We start from the raw sequence: 16,886 nt of genomic DNA on the forward strand, positions 1-16,886 counted from the left end.
GAGGGTGGCATTTTCATAAACTAAGGCTTGAGTCCAGCTACCAAGCCTGTTAAACTAGACTTATATTATAAAAAAAATATAAACTTTTTACTAATTAAAAATAATAACTATTTAAAATCATCATTACAAGAGTGAGTTACCCGAAGAAAAATAGGAACATGTGAAACGGATTCCGTGTGTAAAACGGACTCCGTGTTTTTCATTTGCCCTAACACAGGTAAAAACGTATGCGGCCTAGTTATCGGAGGCGGGGGATACCTACAAATTGTACGTTGGAGGAGATAAAGAGGAGCCACAAGGGAGGCGGAAGAGATTAAAGATAAACAAAGGAAGTGTTCAACTCATATGTAGTATACATTTCGAGGCAAGGCAAGGCAAGGCAAGGCCACAATGAACAACATGACAATGGCGATGAGGAGGCGACCTGAAATCCTTCGATTGTTGTGTCGCACTATAATGTCAGCGTCTTCCTCTTCTGAGCAGATCGTTAAGTCTTGCTCTTCCGATGAGATGATAAAGTATGAACAAGAGTACAGTGCTCATAAGTAAGTCCCTCCTTTCTTCATTGCCAACACTGCTCAGGGTCACCTTCAAAAATTGAATGGAACCATTTAGAGAAGATATCGTTTTTTTCCTACTGTTGAAGTAAAAATGACACAAATTTGTGTTACTTTCAAATGATGCATTTGTAATCGATGTAAAGTGTTGAGTGTTTGTTTGTAGTGGGAATATAACTTTTGATCCCGAAGTTGTTGATATCTGTTTTTGAAATTACTGGAAGATCTACGTCCATCGTATGTAGTTGAAGTCACTCATGCTTCATAACGAACTACTTTTCTAAAACTTGTGAACGATTTGAGGATTTGAGCTAAACATCTGAATAGTTCCTCAAAATCTACTTGTAAATTATGATACGGCGACACTGATAACTAAAATTACTATTTAAAAATTTTAATCTGAAGGGACAGACTTGCCTGGGGAAGGAAATCCTAGTTCCTTATTAGAGGTTATGGTCTTGATAACGTCTTGTCTGGAAAGGCATCAGTGGGTTGGTCACTCCAGAAAGATCACGCATGGGTAGCAGTACTCTTTGTCTCAAAGGTCAAAGTAGTTATAGATAGTAATTGCAACTCCGGAGATATGAAAGGTCCGCACTTACGCAACCAGAAATCGAGCAAGCATACACAGGGAAAAATACTTAGCAACTTTCAATCATTTAATACGTCTAGTAGAGATTTGCGACAATCCACCACTGCAAAATTTAATTATAATTGTTGTTGACTAACCAACAATATGTTAGCATTCTGATTAATGTAGTGACAGTAAACTACTCAAACCTTAAGTTTGTATTCTAATTTGCAATAAAAAAATGATGTAAGCATTGACAATACTTATGTATAATAGATTTAAAAGCTTCAAAGAAGAGATAAAAATATAGATATACTTTAAAAGATTGTTTTAGAAACCTTCTTATTATTTTTCTAATGTGCTATTTTTTGGCTGCGATTGTCGACAGATGGAGTAGCACCTAGATTAACTCAGGAGGCTCTGAATGCTAGTCATACTTTGACCCTTACCTTAAGGTTTAGTAGGATTTTAAACCCAAATGCTCATATTGAGGATTCAGTAATACTAAATACATGATCCTGAGTCCGTTGAGGATTCCAAGAGCATGCATAATCTTACTAAAGACATGCTTATACACATGTTTGTGTGTGCGCTTTTTCACTTTTCACCATGTTCTTATGCAGGTGTAGAGAAGGTTTGTAATAGTACTTGCATATGTGCTTCCTAGCAACGTATCACATCAAGATTTATATTTCAAATTTATTTATTGCATATAGGAATCAACTAGAATTCTATATGCAAGTGAAACTCAAAGTTTTAGTAGTAAGTTGCATTATGTGATGCCTCATGATTTGTTGGATTTTATAGACTAGAATTTCTCCACTTGTTATTTTTAGGTTCGCTTCTCTTCTTTTGATTTGATTAGATGATTATGTGTCGACGATGACTTAATAGTGACAAGACAAGTATAAATATTGAAGTTTTTATTTTATTACGAGGGCAATCAAATAGTGCTACATTTTGTTGCACATTTCAATTGCCAAAGAGGCTGATATCTGTCATGCTATCCACATAGACCCTTTGGATTATTCCACGTGTCACATAAAATGGTCACTTTAAAGAACCCCAACCACACAAGGAATGAAGTTGGTAGGATTTGTGTCAAAGAACTCCCCCTCCAAGGTGAAAGGTGCTACTAATTGGGGTGTATGTTTGACCAATAATGTTGCATGTAGGCATACAACTGAATAGGGGACAAGGCCCATTCTATTAACGTTACCATGAAATCATTAAGTGAAGTGTCATTCCACCACTTAGCTCCACTACAAAAGAATCAGTGGTTATTGCTTTGATAGTCATGCCATTCATTTGTTTGTGCTCCTCTCTCCTTTGGTCAGTATGTTATGTCACTTGTAGTTGTGAGAGGTTCCATCCAAAATTTAAAGCTGGGGGAAACTTGAACTAGTAAATTAGAGGTCAAATCAAGGAAACTTTCTATATGTAAAATGCTAACCTTTGCTATTTTTTGCAAGGAACTCCCTCTTTTAAAATGGTTATGCCACTTGTAGTTGCTATTTTATTTATGTAAAAATGGTGTTCCGCTAGGAACTCCCTCTTTAAAAAAAGGGCTGATTTGGGGATGGAGATTGAGAAGAAATGCCTCCTTGCTACCTCCTCCTGCCTACCTCATCCCCATCGCCATCTACAAGTGGAGATTTTTGTGTGCAGCCTTTTGCAAGGGATGTTGGGGGGGGGGGGGAGGGGCTCCTTGATGCCCGTAGAACTGTCAAAGAATGCTTAGATGTTCCTTAGGAGTTCCCATGAGAGTGGAAGTTTCTCTATATCATGATAATGATTTTAATTTGTGTCAAAGGTTTGAACAAATAAACAATGTGATGGCTTGCACAAATGGTTACCTTGGAAGAAAGAGGGAATACTTACATGTTGTTGGAGCAAAATAGGGCCTAGGCTAATAAAGTTGAGCAAAACCAAAAGGTGAGATCCTCTATTCACACTATTGGTTCTTTAGTTTGGAACGTGGTTCAAAGCTTTAGGAAAAAGAATAGGGTCTAAAATCTAGTTAAAGATGTTGGACAGATTGGGTCATTTGGAAAGCACATCTCAAGATTTGTGACTAGAAAACTCTTTTTGTTGAAAAACCAATGTATTATGATGCATGGTAGTGTGTAAATTGGACTACAAGGTAGCATGGATGGTTTGGAACATCTTTGTTGCCTTTCATTTAAGTTGCAAACATCATCGTGAGGTCGAAAAGGCATTTTTCCAAATTCATTGCTTCTAGTAGATGATGAACACACTAAACGTCACAATGAATGGTTAGTTGTTGTGGCAAATAGTCAATCCTAGTGGTAGGCTTGTTTTGATATAGCCAATGAGTGGAATTTGAAGAGGTTTTGCAATTGAATTGATACATTTCACATTCTTTTCACCTTTTTGGTGCAATGGAAGGGTGGAGAAACACTATGGTTGTTGTATTCTTGAATTCCCAAGGTTTGGCTCAATCAGATAACCTTCTATTGATGTTTAGTTCATGTTTGCAAGTGGAAGAGCAAAGTTTATAGGGTGTAATGCCCCCTTGCATAATCAATTTGTGAACAATTAGCTATTTTTCAAATTTTCTCGTAGGAAAATTGATGGACAAGGGAGAACTCCAACTTTTTTGTTGATTTTATGATCAGACTGATAACAAAGAACATAAAACAATAAACGCAATACACATAACACAGTAGTACCCTGGGAAAACCTCCCTCTTGGAGGTGAAAAACCCAGCAACAATTATCTCAGTTTATATTAGATCAAACACAGTAGCACAATTACAACATTCCCATGCTAGGACAGACTTATCTGAAATGCTATGACCTTGACAATCCTTCAAATGCAGATCGCTGTCACTGTAACTTCATTTGGCAGCACTGAAGGATGTTCGCTCAGCTTGGAATACAAGTTCGCCAGCCTTTAGACAGATTCAGGAACCCTTCGTGATTTGCTGATTTGCAGAGATAGGAAATTTGCTGATTGTATTGATGTTAGAATGATCACAAATCCTCTTGTATATATATGAATTAATGCCTCCAATAGATCATAGTTGGCCTTGTAGTTTTGGCGCCAAGAATAGGATCAGACCTTTAATTACAAGTTACATATAGGTCGGCCCTAATTACAAGTTACACATAGGTCGGCCCTAATTACAAGTTACATAATTGCACAAGGGGTTCGCCCATTAGGGTCAGACCTAAATGCTTTACAAGTTACACAAATTACATGCTGCCACCCATGATTACATAAATAACTTAATCTAGAATCCGATTCTAGCTACATATTTCAACATTTTTTGGAGAGCACATTATTGATCAAGCATTGGTTTGGTTCATGGTATTGAGTTTAGGTGATCTTGGTGAGCCTCATGATGCTTTTAGAATGCAATTCCATCCTTTTGGGAGCTCTCCAAACTTCTTGGAGAAGTATGCCATTTTTTAGATTGACACCAAGTTGCTTTAGTTCATTGTACTAAGTCCTCAATGACATATTGGTATGGTCAGAATTTCATATTTATCATTTTGATGGTTTCCACATCTTGGGTGATTTATTAATTTATAAAATAGTTATAATTTAAGTTGCCCTAAGAATAAAATCAACTAAGTTATAATTATTTATAAAAAATGTGTTTAAAGTTGTGCTTTAGGGGGGGCACCTAGGCAAAAGGGAGACTTTGCTCTCTTAAAAGGTTTATTATTTAATTTGAAACAAAGGAGTTTTTGGAGGGAAAAGAGGTATTTATTATTTAATTTCTTCCAGAATGTTATAAAAGGAGGATGAGATCTCATTGCTGAGGTTAGACATGTTATCTTATTGCTTTTGTATTTGAGAGAATTTGTGTTCATCTCTGATTTTTTTGAGGACAAAAACCCTCTTGAAAATACTAGTTTTGGGGACCAACCCCCCACCTTCCTGGAGGTTTTAGTGGTTTCATATAGGAGACATTGCTGCGCTTGCAAGAGAAGTATTTTTAGTTATTTTTGAAAATGGATGATTTTGACGTGTTTTGATTTCCTGAAGGTATATTGTTGTTTGCTTAAATTTTTTAGAGGTTTTGGAGTGTTGTTGGGCAATTATTTGGAGGTCTTGTTGCTGGCTGTACGCTCTCCATTTCTGGCTATACCTCTTGGGAATCAACTTGTTGGGTATATACTTCATTCTCCATGATGTTATAAGTTGTTGCTTATGACATAATTGCAGGATGTACAGCTTTACAGAAAAATATTGCTGAATTTTATGAGCCGTGCTTATTCTAAGGCGATTGTACCACAAGGAGAGGGGCGTGTGGGTTTAGTAGCTAAATCACCCCAATTTCTATGCTCAAAATGCTTTGTTAGAAGGCATCTGAGCTAATTAAATTGCTGCGTCAACTTTTCAGGGTGGACTTTGATGGTAATGACAAGTCATGATGATTTTAGTGTTTGCTGGGCTAGCAGTAGAATACCCTGTTTCAGATCCACAAGCATCTGTGAATGTCTAACAGTCTAGTTTGAGATGTTGCACCGTGTGTTGGGGAGTGTTTGTCAACATTTTGGAGTGACTCTTGGTGAATATTTACTGTAGTGGTTGTTGTATCAACATTCTGAGGTGTTGGCTAAGCATCGCCAGTTATAGCAGACCTGATTTGACCATGTTATCAGCAAATTAAAGAGTTACTAGACTGGTACTAGCAACATACTTCATTCTTATGAGGTATACCTGTTTGTTGGTTCTTGAATACATTGTTTACCCATTTATATTGCTTCAGTTTGGATAACAGTCTAGTTTGAGATGTTGCACCGTGTGTTGGGGAGTGTTTGTCAACATTTTGGAGTGACTCTTGGTGAATATTTACTGTAGTGGTTGTTGTATCAACATTCTGAGGTGTTGGCTAAGCATCGCCAGTTATAGCAGACCTGATTTGACCATGTTATCAGCAAATTAAAGAGTTACTAGACTGGTACTAGCAACATACTTCATTCTTATGAGGTATACCTGTTTGTTGGTTCTTGAATACATTGTTTACCCATTTATATTGCTTCAGTTTGGATGTTTAGCAGTTAAGTGTGTGATCAAACTTTATATCAGCATAGCTCAGCAAGTTTATATTCTCTAATTTTGATTTGTAATGCATTTCATATTATTCTGCAGTACCCGGGATGGTAGTTTCGTTAGTGACTTCATCTTTCACTTTATTGTATTTGCACACCCCATTGAATATGTGGAAGTAGCTGTGCCTGTTGTAATTGCACTCCGCTGAGTAAGTGGGAAGTGACTGTGTTGCGCACTCCACTGAATAAGCAAGAAGTGACTGTGCTGTATAATGGCACTTTGCTGAATAAGTGAGAAATGTCTGTGCTCATTGTAATTGCACACTCTGCTGAATAAGTGTAGAAGTGTTTTCCTTTCAGTTCTTCCATAGCATACTCCATTGAAGTGAAGATTTGGCCGGCTCTGCTGCCTAGTGTGTTTCTTTTGATGTTGCTGCATTATAGATAGTTTGGTGTGGTCCTATACACCATATGCTCTCACCTGTTTTTTATTGGGAATTGGGTGATCAGAAAGTGATAAGGACATTGCATTGTAGCTTTAAATAAGTTGAAAAAAAATTAGAAAAAAATTGGGGTGGTTATCACACAGTTGCAAGGTGGGAGAGTGAAGAAACTACAAAATGTTGTTAAAGTTTTGATGATTCTAAATGGCAATGTAACACTTGTGTTTGATGTTTGACATAGTGATTAAGATGCCTTTAAAATACTCTTCTGGTTTTCACCCAAATTAGGTTTTTTCTAGAGGAAAACTTTGTTTTTTGTGTCTATCTTGCATGTTAGATCTCTATCTGCATATTGTTATTTGATCTCTATTTTTGCCTTTTCCTTGTTTTAAATTGTTGAATATGTTATTGCTGCATGGCAAACATATTGAAGTGACTAACAATAGTGTTTGAGGGCTACATTGTTGAGTTGCATTGAAATCTGTTGTTGGTAAGCACTTGATGCGTAACCTCAATGTCTCATGGATTAAGTGGTGTTAGAGCCATATCATGTGTTCTAATTGATGTGGCGAATGTGGTATGCCATTTACTAGGTCTAGTGGAAGTGGAAATCTTAGTCCATATAAACTTAATATTGGCCCAAGAGAGTGGACAAGAGCTAGAAGAGAAATGGCACCAAATGAGTATAGTGGTGAGGCTTGTTTCTAGTGGTTAGAGGATGATGTTCCTAGAAATGCGAATTCGCTTAGCAAGATATATAGGTTGGAGAACATCATGCGTGCTCTAACTAAGAAACTTGGTACAAGAAGGTTCCATGAGGAAGAAAGAGATTTGGAAAAGTCCGAAACCAAACAAGGGGAGTCATCTAGAGGGATATTTTCAAGGTTGATGTGAAGATATACATAAAACCCTATGATGGAGAGATAAATGTTGAGAAACTTGATTAGTGGATCTCCTATATGGAGGTTTACTTTAGGCTTACAAACTCACACCCCTTAAAAAGTATCATTTGCTAGGCTCAAACTAGCTAATCATTTATGGACATGGTATAGAAGCTATACAATGTCCTTGGAATGTTGGAAAGTACCTCCATATCTTGTTGGAAAGGCTTCAAAGGGCTACTTAAAAACCAATTCTATCCTATTTTCTACGAGGAGGAGCATGTGATTGCAATGCACTTTTTCTTGCAAATAAAATGTCAAAGTGTGCAAGAGTACACAAGTGAGTTCCACAAAACTGGTTCAATTAGGGAAGGACACCATGGACAAAGAAGTTTTGATAAAGCACATAAGAGGGCTGTTTGGGTACCTCAAGAGGCCTGCTCTTATAGTGAAGCCTCAAGATATTGATGAAGCGTGTATTCAAGCACACTATCTAGAGCTTGGTAAGAAAAAAAGTTTTCTTTATTCAAGCTAAAGAACAAGGAGAGGACAGCAGCAAGGATGGCTAAAATAAGGACAAAGATAATAGAAAGTCCAAAAAATGGCCAATACTTAAGTTGAAAAGAAGGAATAAGGGGAGGAGAAGAGCAAATTCCAATGTTCACATTGTGATAAGTATAGTCATTTGGATGAAAGGTGTTGGAAACTACATTTGGTGTTGGCACCTTTAGGGAGGAACAAGAAGGAGACAGACATCACCTTCTAACAAAGACAAGGAAATCAGCAGGGTGTTTGATTTAGATGACAAGATTTCCTGTGGTGTGGAGAGAGATTTGTTTAGTTGGTAAGAGCTCCAAAGCTAAAGAAGAGGAACTCACAGAATTGTTTCATATCAAAATCCAGTTAAAGGACAAGAAGGTAGATTCACTGTTTGGTACTTCCTTTTGTGCAAATCTTATTTCTCAAAGACCAATTGGTGAGTTGAGGTTGCAAACCATGGATCATCCCCAACCCTATTCACTTGGATGGCTCAAGCAAGGAGTGGTTATCTCTGTCAAAAAGCAATGGAAGTTGTCATTTTGCATAGGGGCTGATTACAAGGATGCAATTTTGGTTGATGTTATTCCTCTTGATGCATGTGGGGTTATCTTTGGAAGCCCATATTTGTACATGAGGGAGGCAATCTACTTTTGTAGGCCTAATCAATATCGGCTTGTGTTGGATGGGGTTCCATAGAATGTTTCAGAAAATAAGGTCAAAATTGCCATGTTAAGTGCATCTTAAGCCAAACGGTTGATTATTACTAGTGGGAAATTCACACTTTTGTTGTTAAGAGGAAATGGGAAGCATAAAAGGGCTGAAGTATAGAGGCTTTATGGGTTGCACACTCACCAAGAGCATCAATAAATAAGTTAGTGAAGAAGTTTTCAGATTTGTTCTTGAAGGCTACAAAGGGCTGCCTCCAAAGTGTGCCATTGAGTATAAAGTTCCAACTTTTATTGGATTGTCCTTTGCACAAAATTGGCCTAAATTGTCAGAGTGTGATATAGGCTAAGGAAGTCAAAGATCAGCTAAAGAAACTTTTGGAATAAAGGGTAATGAGACCCAACACATTCTTTTGTGGTTCTTTGATAGTGATTGTGCCTAAAAGGGATGGGAGTTGACATTTGTGGATTATAGGGGCATGAGTAAAATTACCATAAAAATTGAGTATCCGCTACCCTGTATAGATGGTTTACTTCAGCTCTAGCATGCTAGATTCTTCACCAAATTGGACCTCAAATCATAGTATTATCAAGTTAGGATTAGAGGAAGACATATGGCAAACTATTGTCCTCATTTTTGTTTCCAAAAATGAAGGACCACTATGATGAAATTTTTGTGAAAAAATGAAAATTTTTACTCTATGGCACGCTTCCCGAGGCAGAATTTTGACTAATCCTTGGACTGGCTTAATCCTCAGTCCATTGTCGAACTACGTTTCGAATTTCGTCCAATTCTGGGTTCGTTTGCTATGCCTTTCCTTCAATTTCGGGTTTTAAAACCTAGACTGCAGGTGGAGAATTTTCTTCAAACTGCAAGTTTTAATGATATTCATTGTTATGGTCTTTGTAGGGGAATTTTTGATCAATTACATGTGCACTTTTGTTTAAAATATGTCACTTGTAATTTATTTTAAGTTTCCCCTTTAATGTTTTTATCTTTTTATTGTTTTTTGGTCATTTTTAATTAAAATAGGGGTTTTTTGGCTCAACTGCAAGTAAACTTGCATTTTGTTCAAAAAACCCCTACTTTAATGGTTTTCGCATGTAATAGGGATTTTAAATCCCCATTACATATGTGCAAGTGTTTTTTACTTGTTGTAGGGATTTTATTTCCCCCTTACAAGTATTTTTAAACTTGCAGTTTGTCTTTTAAAACCCGATTTTGACATAAAAGTGCATTTTTGACAATTTTAAACTTGTCATTTGTCTTTTAAAACCCGATTTTGGTTTGATGAGTGAAAAAGTGAAAAATTAAACTTGTCATTTGTCTTTTAAAACCCGATTTTGGCATGAAAGAGGGAAAAGCGAAAATCGAACTTGTTGTTTTCTATCTAAAACCCGATTTGCTTCATTTTGAACAAATCGAACTTGTCTTTTGTTCCCAAAAACCCGAAATGCAAGGGAAAAACGATTTTTGACCATTTCAAGGCGAATTTTGTGGAGAAATTGTTGGAGGAAGGAGGCGTTTTGGTTTGCGTCCTATCTTCATGCATTGTTGGACATTTCTCATGCCATTTGGAGGATACATTTGCTGGTTTTTACCCTAAATCAGCAACCACGCTCTTCTTTAATGCCATGTTTTGAGGGGTTAAATCTTTAACAACTTGCAATCTCCTAAGGCGTTTTGCCCTCTCTCACCTAGGCGTGGAGTATGGGATAGGTTTCAAGACATTTAATGATCCATTGAATTTGCATTGAATACCACGTTTTTTGCAAAAACGTGATTTCCTTTGGCTGCGTTTTTAACCTTTGGCGTCATTGCCTCCAACAAATACCTTTGGCGTCAATGCTCCAACAAATACCTTAGGCGTTTTGCTCCAATAAACTTGAAATGCACACTTCCATTGGCATTTTGCTCCTCCAAGTTTAAGATTGCTGCCATATTTGGGGCATTTTTACAAAAAACGTGTTAAGGGTTTGATAGTCCGGTTTTGCTTCTTCATCTCAAGAAGTATTGCATTGTTGGAGAAGCATTTTGCATTTCTAATAAAGGTATGTTCTTCCTTTCTTCTCTTCTTTTTATTATTTTCTTGTTTTCTTCTTTTTTCGTTATTTGTTGCATTTTTTTTTTTTTGGCATGTGATGTTCTTCCCCTAAAAATTGGTTTTCGTGAAAGAAATCTTCCCTTTGAAATGCAATTGTTAAATTGCATTATTCTTCTCAAAATTCCATCTTAGCTTGTATTCGGGATTTTTAATCTTGATTGCAAGTTCGCTGGAAATTCTTGTTTTTCCCCTACGGTTAAGGAATTTAATCATTTTTGGTTAAAATTCCAAGCTTGAAAAGTGTGAAATACCCCTCTCTTGCAAATTCGGGTTTTGAAAACCGGTTTACATTTTGAAAAGATCTTCCCATTTTCATGAAAATGACTATCCCGAATATTCCCGTTTCTATCCATTCACGTTTCCCATATCCGTACTTTCCATTTCCATCATTTCCCGCAAGTCAAAATCCCATTTTTCATCCATTTCTCCATTTTCGAATTTACAAGTGTACTTGTATTCGGGTTTTAAAACCCCGATTGCATGTATGTACTTTCCAACTTGTATACTTACGAAAATTCTCCCAAGATCCGAAATTGGTCAAAGTCAAGATTTTCCCATTTCTACATATCTCCCCTCTTCCTCTCACAAAACCTTGAAATTCAGAGATCAAAGTTTTACCCATTTGAAAAAGAAAGAATGATATTTGCAGCTGATTATGATGTGGCCTTAACTCTTTTAAGTCTTCATCACAGCATTCCAGGTTCACAATCAATGTCAGATTTGCCGGCATCGCCTACTCCAAAGAAAATGAAATACAAATATGACAAATACCAGAATGAGGTTACACCTTCCCAGGTATCTTCTCCATTGGATCGCATCAGGGACACAAAAATAGGGCACGTTGATATGGCAGAATTCATTCACAGGGTAGAATATCCACAGGATAACAACTTGCAGCGGCTGTTGGACAGCCATATCCATCATGCATCTTCTTTCCCAGTGGCTGCCCTAGAACCTGAGTTTGTTCTCGCATGCGCCCATCATTTTGACAAAGAGTCGAGAGTCATAAAAAATGATGATGGTGAAGCCATAATTCGTCTTGATGCGGATACAATTGAGAAAGTCTTCAAAATACCTCCTGCACCTGTTTATATGGAAATTACCAAAGAAAGTGCAGCAGAGTATTATGTGAAAAGAGAAAAAGATTGCAAGCGTCACATCAATAGGTGGATTCATGAGCCACGTCCTTCCTTCTCAAGATGGGCAAAGTTGTACCGTTGTGATTTCAAGTGGGAGATAGGAGACACCATCACTCTTCTTAGCAGAATGTTGGGCCTTGAGCACTCCAATGTCTTTGAGCCATGGATGTATCAATTCATCATGTTCATACGGCAGTCGCATCACATTTCATGGGGTGAAATCATCAGCGATGCTTTGTGCGAACAACTTGCAGCGGTTCCTACCACTATGACCTTCTTCATGAATTCTTATTTGGTATATTTAGCAGCATCACTTAGACACTTTCCAGGTCTTTCTACCAAGGGTGATCGCTCGCTTATACCAGTTTGGGAATATTATGACCAGTTGCCTTTGAAACCTAGCAGACTGCATTTCAGAAGAGTCCAAGATGCATTCTTTGGATATTTCATGTGTCAGTTTGACATGGATCTCAAAAATAAAAGAGTATCAGATGAGGCATGGGTCAAGGTGTCTGAGTATGGGTGTTTATTCCTGCAATTTCCCACTTTCACCTACATGAGGATTGGGTGCTATGATGGACAGCCATACATGCTTCCAAGATACCCAACCGATAAGATAATTCTTATGGAGTTGGGAAGACAGATTATGGCCGTTCACACTCTTCAGTCTGCTAGACACAAGGTTGGAATGGGGATCTCCAGCACAAATCCATTGAAAATTGGTCGATACTCCCTTGTCACATCTGTGAAGGCTAAGGCCATGGAGGTTGAATTGCAGGAAATCAAGCTTAAGAGGTTCAAACCTAGAGCTGATTTTGATTATAGAGGTATGAAGGAAAAGATCAAGAAATCCTTTGTACATGTTCATCGCATTGAAGACATCTGGGCAGATCTCCGCACAGAAGTCGAAGTTCTGAAGATGGATTACTGCAGGCTCACTGTTGAGCAAATTGTTGACTTGAACTTGGCAGATATCCCACAAGGGATGATCGATGACGGGCATATACTTGATCCTGAATACACTTCACGAAGGGTTGAGGAAGCTCCACTTCTTTTGATCCAATGGTCACACAAGGAGTGCGTCTCCATTCTTGACAGATTTCAGCCTATCTTGGCCAACACTAACGCATGGCTGAAAAGTAATGCTGTTAGACTTATCAAAATCAAGGTTGGTAAAGAAGATGATTCTACAGGGCCTCTTGGATGGAAGTCTGAGATTCAGATTGATAATAAGGAGGGTGCTTCATCTTCAGGCACAAGGATCAAGTTACGAGTTAGTCGTGCAGTAGTGCTTCCTCTTGAGGAGACAACTACTCGTGGGAAGGAGAAATCATGGTTCCATGTTCAGGTGATCGATCTGGATAATCCAGAAGAGGGGCAGCAATCTGATGATGCGCCTAAGTCTCCATTTTCAGACACGCCTCACGAGGTCATTCCTCCGGTTTCCATTGAGACGCCTCTTTCTCCTCCTGATTTGCTCATTGATGAGTCTCCTCAGAATGCAGTTCCCATTTCAGCATACGAGCCTTCTCCTGATCAACAACGAGAAAGCATGTTGAAAGTTCCTGAAGATATTCCCACTTGCATTCAGTTATCAGAAATTGATACTTCCACTTCTGGTTTTGAAGAATTCATGAGGCAATCTTCATGTCCATTGGTAATTGAGCAAACCGTGGTCGCTATTCAAACAGATATTCCTCCCAGGGTGACCACGGTAATTCAAACAGAAACTGCTTCTCCTTTGCCTACGGCTGCTACTGGAAGTGAGTTGATGACTTTGCCTCCATGGCTTAGTTCTTTCACCCCGAAAAGAAAGAAGCAAGAGATCTCACCTGATGCCTTTGACTACCAGCAACTCAAATAGTCCAGATCAAAAGTTGCTAAGAAGGCAAAGACTATCTCTAGGGTAACTGTTAATAGCAACAAGATGAAAGTAGCTGAAATTGTGGAACCTATTGCAGATAAACCACTTGATGAAATGTCAGCTGCTGATTATAAGGTTACAAGGGTAGAATTGGGCAAGCAAACACATGAGGTCATTAAACATGATGCTCAGTTTTCTGTTGCTTCACTAGTGCAAAGGTGTGACGATCTTCTTGCAAAGAAAGACAAGCTAGAAGAAGAAAACCGACAGCTCATGGCAGCCATTCATAAAATCACAAAACCTGCTGCTGAAGGGAGTAACTCCATAGGTTCTTCTGGTTCCCAAGAATCGATTCGTGGAGTGGAAAGGGCTGCTCAGAAAGTACAAGCACTGGATTCCTGGGTTGATCAGCTTCATGATCAATGTATTCAAGTGGTAAAAGACATTTTTCAAATAATGTCTAAGTTGGAAACCATTGAGAAAAAACTGGATCAGACTTCTAACACTTTCAAAAAGAATCTGGAAAGTGTTGAGAAAAGTCTGGCAATCTGGCGTACCATGTCCCAACAACAGCTGAGTATTTTGTAGGAGCACGCCATCATCTCTTCCAGGGTCATGTACTTGGAATTTGAGGAACTCATGGAAAACAAAACCCTTGTTCTTAAATCCCTCATTGAGGAGATCAGTGATGCAAGGAGATTCCGGGATGAAGTCTATCGAGGTATTGTCTCACATTGTGAAAGGGCCTCTTGCAATATAGTAAGTCAGGATGGAGAGCTGATTCCAGAAGAAGAAGTTCTTGCTGATTTACAAATGAGGATTCATAATGAATGGAGGAGCGAACAATTCTCGGCAGCTTCGATTCAAGCATTGATGAAACACCAAGCCTTTTTGCATGAGATCCAGCCTATCCTGGATAAAGACAATTCTGCGCTCCTCCGCTGTCACGACACTATTGTGAAGACTATGGTTGTTGCTAAGAACACCCATGAACCAAATCCCGAGGAACTACAAGTGAGCATCAGAAAATTTCAAGGATTCGTGTCTTCACAAAAGGCAACTTAAGTGTTTTTCAACACTTAGTTGAATTTTCCCTCTTTTGTAATCTTTAGTTGTAATTTCGTTTTGACAAGTTACATTAAAAGTAATTTTTGTAAAATACAAGTTACACATTACTTGTACTTTTGTAATTACATGTAAGGCAACTACAAGTTGTGTCCGATTAGGACTGTAGTTGGAATAAGTCTTAGTTAGTTAGAATAACTCTTAGTTAATTAATGAAGTCTCAGTTATTTATTGAATGAGTCTTGGTGGTTGAGAGAATCTCTCAAGTTAGTTAGGATCCTCCCACCTTTTTTTCAAGGCTCCTCTTCTATAAATACTTGAGAGGTCCATTGTAAATATATCTTTTTGAAAGCAAGCAAAAACTCTGCCAAATTTACAGCAAGAAGTCTTTGAGCTTATGTATGTGAATTGAAGGTTTTGAAGAATAAGAAAGAAAGATTACTCAAGTTTTGAGTCTTTGAGCTACATGTTTGGGTTTGAATCTTTTATTTCTTCTATGCAAAGTGTTTCTAAAGGAGCTTAGTCCAATCTGATTTGAAGTCTTTGAGCTGCAAGTAGAGAAGATTAATTAAAATAGGAAACTCTCTTGAAGGAGCAGCAAGTCTTTGAGCTTGCGTCTATTCTTGAGGAAAAATTACTGTTTGACAAGAAATAGCAGCAAGTCTTTGAGCTTGCATTAGTTCTTGTCTTTGTATTAAAAGAATAGATTATTTCAGTCTTTGAGCTGTTATCTTTTATTCGTTGTAAAATTTAGTATAGCAAAGGGTAGATAGGACTTCCAATAGTCAAGTCTTTGAACTTGATATTGCTGTCCCGTCCCGAAGGAAGTGACGGAAGTCTTTGCGCTTTCAGGAAACTTCATTTCCTTTCTCTCATTTCACTTGAAAGTAGTTACTGTTGTTCGTTTTCAATCGCTATCCTTTTCTGTGAAGAGAAAAGGATATTGTCTTTCTTGAAGAAAGAAGGAAGACTGCTGTCCCATCCTGTTTTTATTTCAGTTTTAGTTAGATAGGGGGAGCTTTCCCTTAATTAAGAGAGTTTTTACTCATGTGCTGTGGTTGAAACCACAATTTTGTATATTTCCCCCAAGTGTACAAAATTTTCAACCAACACAAACAATTTTCAAGACAAAGCAATGTCTCTTCTAGTGGTTGGCATTAGCTTTTGGTTTGTGCATTGCCCCAACCACCTTCATGTGCTTTGAGGTATGGGATCTTCAATTAATTCACGTGTCATTGTGTACTTAGATGATATCTTGGTATATAGTAGAACTTATGAAGAACATCTCTCATCTTGAATTTTTTTTTGAAATCCTTTAGGAGAACAAGTTGTTGAATGCTAAAAGTTGTGAGTTTGTAAAGACCTCATTGATGTATCTTAGCCATGTTGTTGGCAATTGAGAGGTGAGAGTAGACCCTCTAAAGTTGAAGCAATTGTGAATTGGCCAAAATCCATCACCGTTTCTAAAACAATGGATTTCGTAGGAGCAATTGAATACCTCCAAAAATTTGTGAAAGCATTTTCCTATGTGGCTGCCCTACTACATGCAATCATGGGAAAGGCGTGAAATTATACTGAGGAAGTAAACAACAATAGGCTTTTGATTATCATAAGCACAAGATAAGTACAACTCGAGTTGTAACACTCACGAATTTTCAACAACCATTCAAATTGGAAATTGATGCTAGTGACCATGCTATAGGTGTGGTGTTGTTCTGAGGAGATAGACCCATTTGTTATCATTGAAAAATGTACATGGGATATTGTAAAACATAACACATATGACAAAGGGTTATTGTGAATCAGGACATATGATAAAGGGCTCTACACCTTAGGTTCAATGTTAAAGAGGTGAAAGCACTATCTCATGGGGAAAGAAATAGTTGTGCTTATTAATTACCAACCTCTGCAATACTTACAATCTCAAACCATATTATAGTCATGCCATTATAAGTTGATGGTATTCTTGCAACAATTCCATTTGGCCATCAAGTTTGAGTAGTGTAACTAACAAATTGGTGGATATGCT

The 16,886-nt window shown here is 37.8% G+C and overlaps 1 protein-coding gene across 1 annotated transcript in view; it reads left to right on the forward strand.

Moving 5' to 3' along the window:
* Window positions 1–219: 219 nt before the first annotated feature.
* Window positions 220–16,886, forward strand: part of LOC131047594 (ornithine aminotransferase, mitochondrial) — a 79,397-nt gene continuing 62,730 nt past the window's right edge. Inside the window, exon 1 of the mRNA XM_057981400.2 lies at window positions 220–545. Within this exon, the coding sequence (XP_057837383.1) occupies window positions 391–545 (155 nt within the window). The 5' untranslated portion in view covers window positions 220–390. The remainder of the gene's footprint in view (window positions 546–16,886) is intronic.

The sequence above is a fragment of the Cryptomeria japonica genome, chromosome 4 (genome assembly GCF_030272615.1).
Source record: "Cryptomeria japonica chromosome 4, Sugi_1.0, whole genome shotgun sequence".
NCBI classification, from domain to species: domain Eukaryota; kingdom Viridiplantae; phylum Streptophyta; class Pinopsida; order Cupressales; family Cupressaceae; genus Cryptomeria; species Cryptomeria japonica.